Source organism: Podarcis filfolensis, assembly GCF_964270895.1.
Source record: "Podarcis filfolensis genome assembly, chromosome: 3".
NCBI classification, from domain to species: domain Eukaryota; kingdom Metazoa; phylum Chordata; class Lepidosauria; order Squamata; family Lacertidae; genus Podarcis; species Podarcis filfolensis.
The window spans coordinates 12620921-12633925 of NC_139606.1; the positions used below are offsets into that span (position 1 = coordinate 12620921).

At 43.4% G+C, this 13005-nt stretch overlaps 1 protein-coding gene across 3 annotated transcripts in view; it reads left to right on the forward strand.

The window, feature by feature from the left end:
• PLCB1 (phospholipase C beta 1) overlaps positions 1–13005 on the forward strand; it is a 466407-nt gene that overhangs the window by 125174 nt on the left and 328228 nt on the right. For all 3 annotated transcript variants that reach the window (XM_083606830.1, XM_083606829.1, XM_083606831.1), the window contains one exon: positions 7200–7274. In XM_083606830.1, the coding sequence (XP_083462956.1) occupies positions 7200–7274 (75 nt within the window). The remainder of the gene's footprint in view (positions 1–7199; positions 7275–13005) is intronic.

Genomic DNA, 13005 nt, shown 5'->3' on the forward strand with positions numbered 1-13005 from the left:
AAGGCAATAACAATATTGCTTAGTTCCAATATGTAGACACAGAGGTGAGCATTAGGGCTTTCATTTTGATATATGAAGCACAGATAAGTGGAGGACTCATAGTGGCCTTTCCCCCATAAACTTGGGATGTGACACAATCTGAATTGTCCTACTGAGCCCAGACTAAATTGCAGAGTGGAAATGGCTAGGAACTGGTATTACAAACGGGCAGCACATGTGGAAAATCAATGCTTCTGCTCTTCATAAGGGGAAAGGTCCGTTTAATCTATAAGCTGTTGCTTCTTCCCATCTATGGAATTAAATCCCACAAAGTAATGGCCACCTACTTATATGGCTTTAAAAGAGAATTAGACAAATTCATAGAGGATAATGTTATCAGTGGTTAATAGACAAGGTTGCTATGTTCTCCCTACACTGTTGAAGGCAGGGTACTTCTGAAAACCAGCTGCTGGGAATCACAAGTGCGGAAAGTGGTATTCTGCTCATGTCCTCCTTGGGGACTTCCCATAGGCGTCTGGTTGACCACTTTGAGAACAGGATGCTAGATGTACTGGACCTTTGGCCTCATTCAGCAAGGTGCTCCTTAAGCTTTTCAGCATCTCTGTGTAGCAGAGCCCTCTCAAGTGTTGTTGCACTCCCAGCATGGCCTACGGTCACCCTGGAGGACCACAGGTTTCTCACTCCTGGCTTAAGGTCATAGGTCTGCATGATGGAGGACTTGGCCCTTTATTTCCAATGTGTTTCTGCTTTGCCTACCCATCCTACTGGTTATCCACAGGGAGTCTTCCGAGTGTCTTCGATGTCAGTGCTTTGCCATTTCTTCTCTCCACAAAAACAGCAGCTCCACAAAAGTGATGCATCTTATGCTGTATTGGCAAGTCCTGCTATTCGTGAATGGGAGCACACATTGGAACCAAGTGCATCCCGCTGATCTTAACGCACTGGATTGGAATTAACAACAACTTTAATTATTTTTATTGGATTGCTTTTCTGTTTTGTTAAGAGCTCCTTGAGTCGTTGGTTAAAAGTTTAAAGAGTATTGTTCTGAGAAGATGATATGGAACACTGTTCCATTAAAGGTAAAGGTAAAGGGACCCCTGACCATTAGGTCCAGTCGTGGCCGACTCTGGGGTTGCGGCGCTCATCTCGCTTTATTGGCCGAGGGAGCCGGCGTACAGCTTCCGGGTCATGTGGCCAGCATGACTAAGCCGCTTCTGGCGAACCAGAGCAGTGCATGGAAACGCCGTTTACCTTCCCGCTGGAGCAGTACCTATTTATCTACTTGCACTTTGACGTGCTTTCGAACTGCTAGGTTGGCAGGAACAGGGACCGAGCAACAGGAGCTCACCCCATCACGGTGATTCGAACTGCTGACCTTCTGATCAGCAAGTCCTAGGCTCTGTGGTTTAACCCACAGCGCCGCCTGCGTCACTGTTCCGCTGGATCAAAAGAATAGAGTGAATAGTGCTTTTTGTCCCTAGTGAGAGAGCAGTGTCCATGGAAGGTTGGCTCTAACATTGCTTACCCTTCATGAAAATGGGACAGCAATGAGATAAGCCTCTTGGTCATTTGATGCTACCTTATATTGAGCTAGACCCACTGGTCCTTTAGTCCAGTACTGTCTGCTCTCTAGTTTGCAGGCAAAAGTCTTTCTTATCCTTGTAACTGGTGACTGCAGGGACAAAACCTGGGTCCATTGGTACACAGAGTACCTACTTTGCTACTGAGTCATCTCCAAGAGGCTTCCTCTGGGATTCATTTTAGATGTAGCCACATCTGGGTTATGGACCTGGAATGGGTGCGAGCTTGTTGTGTGTTTCTGCTAACAATGCAGGCAATAAAGGGCAATGTATCTTCCGGCCAACTGAAGCTGTGAAGGCATCAGTGACTCTTCCTCTCTTGCTTTCCCCCCATCTCTGCAATGTACAGTGGGAGCCTTTATTTTTAAACCAGCATTTGGAATTCAGTGTTTCATCACCTCTTCCTTTATATAACAGAGCGTGTGTCGCAGTACAAATATTTGGACCTTTTTTCTTCTTGGGGCGGGGGAAGAGTGATATAGGATCAGCTTTACCTCTTTCAGCATTAATAGAATGCCTCATCTTTGCTGCCATTTATAAGAAAAGGAACCCCCTGGTGTCCTTGCAATCACCATCTATTTTGCTGTTTTTCTCTGCTGTGTTGTATAGCCCAGGACTGGTGTAGACTTGTAAAGCCACATATGCTAACATGTCATAAACAGTCACAGATTTCACAAATGTTTTGTATTGGGGCAAAAAAAATATCCAATTACTGTATTTTTCCATGTATAAGACTAGTTTTCCCCCCTAAAAAATAATGTCCAAAATTTGGGGGTGTCTTATACGCGGGGGTCATCTCCCCCCATTTTCTTAAACCTGAGTTCCCAAAAATAGGGATCGTCCTATACATGGGGGCATCTTATAGACGGAAAAATACGTTAATTCCCCACTCCACCACAAATGTATACAAGGTAGAAAGTAAAACGCCACCTTATTTCAACAAAAATTCCCTAACCTTAATAAAGAAATAAAGAAGGGGTAAGTACAAAGGAAAAGAAGAAAGAAATGGGGGAAGTAGGTAGAGGAGAGAGAGAAGAGGTAGAGATTTGTACAGATGTGTGAGCAACAAACTTTCAGTTTTAGAATGAAGGCTTTCTACACTTCAGCTATTTTATTAGGTTGGTTGGTTGTTGTTATATTTTAAAATTATATATCTTGCTGGTGCTACCTGGATGTGATCAGAGCCTGGATAGCTGTCAATTGCAGTTTTATTTTTAGCCCATCATTGACATCTCAAATCCCATGTCAGCAAAAAGCTGTACTAGCTACTTGAAGACAAGGCAAACTGTGGCATTAGTATGAGTTGGAAGAAATAAGGAGTGATTTTGATAGGTTTCTTATGTGATAAACTGTTTCAAGTAAACACGAGTTTGAATAAATCATAATCAAAGGTTGGGGGAATATTTGGCCTACAACTCTCATCACCCTTGGGTATGCTTGCAGGTGCTGATGGGAGTTGTAGTTCAGCCAACATTTGGAAGAAGGGCACGGGTCCTCCATATATGGTATAAAGAGATAATTGTTTTCTGAACTGTGTGATACCTACTACATTCCCACCTCCCTATATAAAGGTTGAGGGACCAAAAGATGTCAAGAGTTGCAGTTCAGTTCAGAATGCAAGAATGTTTCAGGTAATTGGAGGAGGAAGGAGACAGCCTCTCATCCGACAGCCACTTTTGATGGCGAGTAACATTGCTTTCTCGCCCTGTAAACTAGCAGTTACATAACAGCACAGTGAAAGACTCTGAAACCAAAGGAGGGAGGGATGGGAAGCCCTTTAACAACTGACAAGCTGGAACGTGTGCAGTGGAGGGCAACCAGGATGATCAAGGATCTGGAAACCAAGCCTTACAAGGAACAGTTGATGGAGCTGGGTATGTTTCACCTGGAGAAGAGGAGACTGAGAGGAGATATGATAGCCACCTTAGAATATCTCAGGTGCTGTCACATGGAAGATGGAGCAAGCTTGTTTTCTCCTGTTTGTGAGGCTAGGACCCGAAGCAATGGCTTCACGTTACAAGAAAAGAGATTCCAAATAAACGTTAGGAGTAACTTTCTGATAGTAAGAGTTGTTCAACAGTGGAATAGACTCCCAAGAGAGGTGGTGAACTCTCCTTCATGTGAGGTTTTTAAGCAGAGGTTGGATGACCATCTGTCATGGGTGCTTTTGTCGAGGTTCCTGCATTGCAGGGGGTTGGACTGGATGACCCTGAGGGACTCTTCCAACTCTTCCAATTCTATGAGTCTATGACCATGAGGGCCCACAATCTTTCCCTAAGATCTCACCAGGACATGCAAGAAAGTAAGGCCCCAGTGAGATCCTACAGCGCATTTCCCCCTCTCCTGGCAGCAAATCAGCCCAAGATGCACATAGCTGCATTGGACCATAAAATAATGATCAGCTGGAATGGAAACAATTTCAGTCTGATTGAATGACTTCTGTTGGGCAGTGGTTGCTGAAGGGCCAAAGGCAGCTTCTCAGCAGAGTCAGTAGAATAGCCCTGTTTCTCCCTCAGTGCAGTCTTAAACATGTAATGCACAAACATCAAATGACCATGCATACAAAGGTTTTTAAACATTGGATCCACAGGGAAATCATATATTTTGACTGACCAGGTGGGGCAAAGTTGCTGTGGTAGCTTCCCAGCAGGTGGGTTGGTGTTGCTTACTGGGAGAGAGGAGCAAGTCTTGACTCCACCAGTGCCATTCTACTGTGCCAAACTCCCCACTGCCTCTCTCCCTCCTGGTCATTGGCAGCAACCCACTTGCCAGGAAGCCAGTGTAGTACCTCTGCCACACCTGGCAAGCTGTTTCTAGATTCATGTGTGGTCTTCTTGGCATTCAAGCATATCACACTGTAACAGAGATTCTACAGGGGTGCAGGTTGTGGGCAAAGACATATTATTTATTGGGCATGGTTTGATAATGATTGTGTTTGATGTAGAAGAAAAACTTAGGAAGTGGTTTAATTTTGTTTGGAGAGCTAATCTAAGGAAAGTTCCTGTCCCCGTTCTGAAATTCAATACTCATAAATAGATGATGAGACATAAGAAGGAGACCTTTATTAAAGAATATCAGTTGGAATTGACACAAGCTTTGGAGACTCGTGATAAGACGAAATTTTGGAAATTGGTGACTGATATGGAAGGTCGCTCTTCTCCAAAAGATGAGTGTCACATTGCGGAACTATGTAGGAGGAATTTTTTTGTACAGCAGTCTAATGATCTAATGATGCTTAATGAGTTTCAGGGGGGAGGAATCAGTCTGTACCCATGAAGCTGTATTATACTGAGACAGATCATTGATCCCTCTCTGTAGTACCGTCTACTTTTCCTGATGGTGGCTAGTTTTTGACTGCCTGAAGTCCTGTTTAACTGGAGCTGCTGAACCTGGAATATTTTGCATGCAAAGCATCCCCTGTGCCACTGAGCAGTGGTCTTTGCTTGCTTTCTGTCCCCTTTCCCCATATAAGATATAAATCCTCTATTGCTATGGTTACTGTTTCCATTGCCTGGTGTGGGCAGCCTGGTAGAAAGAGTGCACTTGCTGCTACCCTGCAGCTTTTTCCTTACTGAGTGCTTGCTACAGCCCTATTGAAAATGTAAATTATCTGTATATCAAATTAGTTTTACAAGCTACCTCCAAACATGGCGTATCAGTTTCCTTCCCACCCCCAGTCCCAAAATCGTTAACAGTATTCATAAGGGGGAAAGTATACTCGTTTGTGGGGTCCTATGCCGCTACATGGATTTCTCATTAATTCAGTAGCTTTCCAGGGATCAGAGATAGATTTAAATCTAACATGTTGTGGTATACTGTATTAATCCAGCATTGGCAGTGTTTATGGAACTGAGCAACTTTTATGGTAATACAGACAATTAGTGCAGCTTATTTGCTCTAAATACAAATCGTATCCACAGGAGAAACACAGTAGATGCTGCCAAGTCTCATAAAACTTGCTTGCCTATGGCTCATGAAGTAGTGCACTAAGTAGTTGAGAAGGACACATTGGTGCTGGGCTTCTGCATGGAGCACGTCACACCTTAATGATGATGATGATAATTTATTTATTTATACCCCGCCTATCTGGCTGGGTTTCTCCAGCCACTCCAGGCAGCTTCCAACCGAATATTAAAAACACAATACAGCATTAAACATTAAAAACATCCCTAAACAAGACTGCCTTCAGATGTCTTTTAAAAGTAAGATAATTGCTTATTGCCTTGACATCTGACGGGAGGGTATTCCACAGGGCGGGTGCCACTACCGAGAAGGCCCTCTGCCTGGTTCCCTGTAACCTCACTGCTCGCAGTGAGGGAACCGCCAGAAGGCCCTCGTGCTGGACCTCAGTGTCCGGGCAGAATGATGGGGGTGGAGATGCTTCTTCAGGTATACAGGTCTGATGCCATAAACTATACCATAAAGGGCTTTCCCACTGGGATGCAGCCAGATGCCTCTCCCCTACCATCTAAGGACCCAGCTCAATGCATTTGCTGCCATTGCAAAGTTGTGACATAGTAGAAATGGAGATGGGTGGAAACCCCGCAGAACCATGGCCAATCCGTCTGTGGGTAAAATTCCTCCATGGTCATGAGAAACGGGGGCCGATCCATGTCCATAACAATTCTGCTGGTGGAATTTTCTTCCAGATTCCTCTTCACTAAACTATTTACTTAAGGAATGGGTATGTGGAGAAGTCTCAAAGGTGAAAACTGGGGGAAGGGCGGAAGCCGGTGTGGGCCTCCTTGTTATACTCCAGGTGTGGATTTGACCAGAAAAGTCTTCAGTCAAGTCTACCCCTAGGCTCCACCCAGGGGAGCCAGAGAGCTGGCTTTGATTGGTTCCCTGGCGGAGGAGGCCCTACCCCCTCATGACTGCCCCATAGTGTACTTGGCTGAATGGGAGGAGGATCTGCTCCCCCTGCGTCACTGCAAATCATGGCAGTCAGGGATGGAAGAGTGAACCTGGGCTTTTCCTCGAGGCCACTAGCTTCCAAGTCTGCAGCTCATGCAGGTCTCCTGGTCTCTAAAAGGCATAATCTTAACATGATTTGGGAAGACTCACACTGACGGGCCAATGGTATAAGACAGCTTCCTTTCTTCCTTTATCTTAATTTATTTATGTATTTATTTATTTTTAATAAATTTTTTATTGGGAATTTCATTTACAACAGAACACAACTCCCCCACCCCCCAACACAGAAATCCACCCCCTCAGACACAAACATAACAAACTACAAGCATAATATACAACAATACAAACAACTAAATAAAAGACTTCTTTTATCCTGTTTCTGGCATCCTTATTTACTTCTTATAAGCTGTTTCCTTTATGAATAATTATTAAGATTTTTCTAACTATAATTTAAATATCCACAAAGTCCCCTGCAGACATTAATCGAAACAAGTCCAGGTATGAATTTTAGGGCACTGTTTTGTGAAGTATTCTCTGCATTTTCCCCATGCTTTTTGAAATTCTTGTCTAGTATGATCTCTGAATGCCTTTATCTTAATTTTGAGTGGGAATGCTTGTAAAGACCTTCATATAACTGCAGTGTAAATGATGGAATGACCTAATGCAGCAAAACACATCTCCCCTCTCCCCTTCTTGTCTCATCAGGTGCAGGAATCGGAGCTGCTGGATATCAGCCTTGTCAAAGATGCCCGATGTGGGAAACATGCCAGAGCACCTAAGGTAGGTCACATGGGGAGGCCAAATATTCTCCACTGCTGTTCTACCAGATTGTGCTTCGTAAAAATTCCCTATGGGTCACATTTTGTTCCTAAAAGTTGCCTCTCCAACCATATATGTGTCTTTGCATAACTGCAGCATAGCCTTACTTATAATGATAGCCTCAAGGTGCTTAATTAAGGGCTCTCTGGGAGAGGCAAGCATGCAATTTGAACTTCGTCTTGTACATTGACGGAAAGTCTATTATGTGGAACTTTTTGGATGTCATTGCGGCAGTGACTGTGTTGCGAAGCAAGTACATAATTTCACTTTAGTTTTGAGTGGCTATACCCTCGACAGCTGAATCGGAACTGTAATGTTAATTATGAAGTGCTCCTTTTTAATAAACATTTAATAGATAGCGTAAGTAACTCATCATGTTTGCAAGAGATGCCTAAATTAAGTTTTGCTATTTTCTGCGTCTGTAAATTGGATGAAAAAGCTGCATTGTTGAACCGAATGTACCTTCTAGATAATGGCTGTTTTTCATTTTCAACTTTTCATTAATGATCACACAAGTATGCAATCCAAATTCAAAGCTATGCTTGGTGGCACTTGAGGATTTTTCACGCATCTCACCAGCTATGCTTTATGGAAGCAAGTTGCCATCTTTGGCCTTTCTCAGTTTTGTTTTGCTTTTTAAATAGGCAGCTGCCGTGTGCAGGTAATTGTGTGCTTGGGTGTATCATGTGACTATGGAATTGCTTTTCCTAAAGCATTTTAAAGTTTCTTCCTAAGGGCCCATTTCAGTGTCAGAAACTTTCCAAAAGGCTAGAATTGTAATTGAAAACCTATGGTAGCAATTCGTGACATGCACATAAATATCAAATTAGTGCTCCCTGATTATTGGCTTTATGATGAACAGCATGAGAACATTAACAATGGATAGAACATTATTTTAAAAAGCAGCTCCCTCCCCTTCCTTCTCTCTCTTTTTCTCTTTCTTTTTTGAGAGAAGTGTTCCTGTATCAAAAAGTATGTTTCGCTAAGGTGCACATACAGTTATTTGCTCAGTGGGGTTTTGCTTTTGTTAAACTGCATAAATGCTTTCCTTGCTGTTGTGCTCCACCAGTCAGTGGCAAGCAGCTTTCATTGCAAGCTGTTTGTAAAAAAGAAAAGAGGCCTTTCTTTGCCTGGGGATGACATGCCTTACCTATGTGTGTGAGCTTGCCTGTTGCTTTGAGGTGAAAGGGTACCTTAGAAATGCGATAATGTGTTGGACAATCAGTTAAAATCTGTTTTGTGCAGAGAATGGTTAATTGTGCAGTGAACCCTTTAGTAACAACTGGAAAGATCTGTGGCTTAAATGACTCCGCCCTTTCTCTCTTGCTGTCTCTTATGCCTGGAATTCCATCTTGGAACACCTATGTGATACTACCCCGCTGCTTTCCTTCCAATCCCTCCTCCAAACACAACTTTCTAATGAAGCCTTCAACACAACTCCTTAGTCCCTGTCTTCTAATGATATTGGGCTTAGGTATAGCCTTCTCATTTCCCCTCCCTCCCTCCATCCTGGTACGCCTCCTTCCTGCAACTCCTGCAGCCAAGCTGGTACCAAATGTATTGCTCTGCTTTCCTTTGAACCACATAAGTGAGGCCAAGAGGGGCAGATTGTCATCTGGGCAGCCTGAGACCTCCATACACACTGCCCGGGTTACGCCCCAAGAAGTCACTTCAGTGCTAACACAGCAAAACAACACAGGAGGCAGCAGTTACAAGTTATTGGTCTCTGCAGCCACAGCAGGCGCTGTGATTCTCCAGTAGTTTGACTTCAGCTCTGGAGGAACACTCCATTGTCTCTCAAGACAGATGGATGCCAACAACTCCTCCCCCGCCCCCATCCGCAGCAACCTGCTTTGTCAAATTTTAGATTGCAATCTTACTGAGTCAGGGACCTGTCATTATTTTTATTGTTGCTGTTTCACTTTAAAGCAGTCTTCTCGAACTGGTGTGCTCCATATATTTTTGACCACAGCTCTCATAATCCCTGGCTGTGTTGACTGGGACTGTGATGGAAGCTGGAGTTGAAAACATGTGGGCAGCCACCAGGACGGGGAAGGCTGCTTTCACGATGTATATTTCTTGCTGCCATACTTCACAATGCAGGGTTACTCCAAGCTGAGATCTTTTACCTAAGCCTTTTCAGGGTAAAAAGGTATCTCCCATTGGCTTACATTGTGTATTGTTTTTATCATCACTTAACACTCATGGCGATGGAGGCTTTTGAAAGATAGATGACATTTAAAGCAAAAAATGCAAAACAGAACTGCCTAGCCATTGGCAGTTTTTGGATCCTTCTAGAAAGCATCCCCAAAGTTTCCATGAGATGTCAGCCCACTGTGAAAGAAGCAGCAGTTGTCATTGAGCTGTGTGTGACATGGACTAGTGCAGGATTGACCCAAGACGTTTTGCTGCCTGGGGCAAAAGTTCCAGTACTCATGGTGCCCTTACTTACTAGATTGGTAGCCTCAATTTTAAAGATGCCACCCTCAATTTTAAATATGCCAGTCATGAGTGGGTTTTCGCAGCCGTGCCTCAAGAATTATTTGATGTCTACCAATACATATTAATGATCTGCAGAGTCTCTCCTTTAGCTAAACACCATCTCACAATCTCTGTAGAGCCACTCCCAAGCCAGCTACAATATTTCCATTGGTTCCAATTGCATTCTGAATAAATCACTTGGGGTAAATGGCCCGATGTGGGTAGAGAAATGGAATCTCTGCCAGAAGCAATAGGAGGGCAGTCAAGAATAGAAGAAACTGAAGGGTGTTTCAGAAGAGAAATTCTGCAGGAACAGAAGGAAAATCAGAAAGATGGGGTGTGAAGATCTAGTTTTCACAGGGATGGTCAACTTTCTGTACCAGTGATGCTCTTCCATGCAAAAGAGATTCTCTTCAAAATGAAAACTAGCTTGCAAGGGTGATGGATTATGGCATTCTTTCTCACATGCTACAATTCTTTGCGCTGGGGTGTTTACTTTACGGAAGAGAGTTCCATCATGTGAACCCTTACCTGTCCTCAGAAACAGGTTGACAGCCTCCTGTGATGAAAAAGTTGGTTTTGCTGGACAGGTGTTTCTTTTTCTTTTTTCTCCTGCCAGCAAATGGTTAAAGAACGGCAGCCTCTGATTGGCCGTGGTTCCAGGAGGGAGAGTTTAAAAGGAGAGGTTGAGGAGGTGGGGTTGGAATTGAGGTTGGAGAGGCTGGGAGATAGGTAGGGAGACAGGTTAGGAGTCAGGTTGAGGTGAAAAGAGTGAAAGGGGAAAAGAGTTGGTTCTGGAAAAGAACTTGCATTATGAGTGTATTGTGAAGGACAGTGTGTGGTGTCCTGTAGGAGGAATAGACTGGAATTTTACTGGGAGGCAGAGATTGAGCCAGGAGAAGTAGGAGCTGGAAAGGAACAGCCTATTTGGGACTCAGTCTAGTCTGGAGGGGAGAGATTCTTAAGAGAAAGCAGGAGACTCCCAAACCCAGTGAAGGGAGGGAGTGTGGAGAGCGCTTGGGTCTATTTCTTAAAGTACCTCAGAAGCAAGATTGTTAAAGGGGGTGGATAACTGAAAGAAAGTATCATCTTATAAAGGGACAGACCTATAACACAAAACAACTAAGGGTGAATTAAAGTGAAATAGCATTGCATTCCTGCAGTAACCTAAGTTTTATCCACTTGTGTTATGTACTATCTTGCCTTAAATAAATCCTTATTGTTTATTTAAAGAAAATCCACCTGAGACTCCAACTTACTAGTTATCCCCTCACAAAGGTCCCCCACAGGATAATCTGGGATAGTTTTATTAAAACAAAAGAAAAACCTTCAGGTAAATGGTTGTTCAATGAGGTGGGGGCAATTTATGTAAGTGAGAGCGGGCCCAATGGCGTGAGAGGAAAAAGTGTCATTGCGCCCATCACACCTCCATGAAAATTAGCCCATATGCATCTTGCTAATATTGACAATTTAGTGAAAGGATCAATTTGTAGGAGCATATTCACAATATGAAAAATCTAATCTAAAAAGCTACCCTTTGTGGTTCTGTTTCTTGTCACAGAGTGTTATACGAGGAAGGGATAATTATTTCTCCATAAAACCTTTGTCTCCATATTAATTTCAACCTCCCACCCACCCACCTCACCCCTCTGCCTGCATGTAAAATAGATGGTGGAAGTTTGTTTTTGCATTATGGATAGCTGATCTAACCGTGAACCATATTAAAAAATATTTTTCAGAGACAGTGTTGAGACAGCTCTCTTCTTAAAATGCTGTTCATGACTGCATTTTTAAAACTGGATTTTAGTAGTCCTATAAGAATGTTAGTTGGCCAAATGTCAGGTTACTCTGAATGTCATAACGTTTGCTTTTCTAAAAGGTTCTGCTTCTACAATTATGTGATAAGTGGAAATATTAGCTGCTTTCAAAAACAAAATTAGATTTCTGGTTCTTGGGTCTCTCAGCAGAAGCTGAGAAGGATGAGCCTATAGATTGAATCTTAGGAAATAAATAAAAACGCTGAAATGCTTTGCTTATGAGATATAATTCAGTCACTCTCCCCCAGTTCAGGGTTGACTTTAAAAAGAATGCAATCACAAAAAACTTTTGCCCTTAGAATAAAATTGCTTACTCTGAGTTGTGTTTGTGCTAAAGCAGCCTGTAAGTTTTGCTGTGACTTTTTCAGTTAGAAAATGGGTACTTGCAGATGGCTCTGGTGGGTTTGTGGAAACATAAAAGTTCCATCTCTCTGTGTTTCCGTGTACCACATTTTAAGGATATTGATAAGCTGGAATGTGTGTGGAGGAGGGCAACCAATATGATAAAGGGTCTGGAACCCAAGCCCTATGAGGAATGGTTGAGGGAATTGGATTTGTTTATCCTGAGAGGAGATAGCGATCTTCAAATATCTAAAGGGCTGTCACATGAAGGATGGAGCAAGCTTGCTTGTGCTCTGGAGGCTAGGATCCTATCCAATGGCTTCAAGTTACAAGAAAAGAGATTCCTGCTCATCATCAGGAAGAAGTTTCTGACAGTAAGAGCTGCTCAACAGTGGAAGAGACTCCCATGAGATGTGGTGGATTCTCCTTCCTTGGAGGTTTTTAAGCAGAGGTTGGGTGTCCACCTGTCATGTATGACCTTGTTGAGATTCCTGCATTGCAGGGGGTTGAAGTACATAACTCCTGGGGTCCCTTCCAACTCTACAGTTCTGTAACACCCACCCTCTTCTGAACATCTTTGAAGAGAGTGATAGAAGATTATATTGTAAGGACTTGAATATCCATGTGCTAACTGTGGCAACATTGGGCTACTTTACCTTTTACCTTCCATGTAAGCTACACTCCATACAGTGATGTATGGAAGTGAAAGCCGGACCATAAAGAAGGCTGATCACTGAAGAATTGATGCTTTTGAATTATGGTGCTGGAGGAGACTCTTGAGAGTCCCATGGACTACAAGAAGATCAAACCTATCCATTCTGAAGGAAATCGGCCCTGAGTGCTCACTGGAAGGACAGATCGTGAAGCTGAGGCTCCAATACTTTGGCCACCTCATGAGAAGAGAAGACTCCCTGGAAAAGACCCTGATGTTGGGAAAGATTGAGGGCACAAGGAGAAGGGGACGACAGAGGACAAGATGGCTGGACAGTGTTCTCGAAGCTACCAGCATGAGTTTGACCAAACTGCGGGAGGCAGTGGAAGACAGGAGCGCC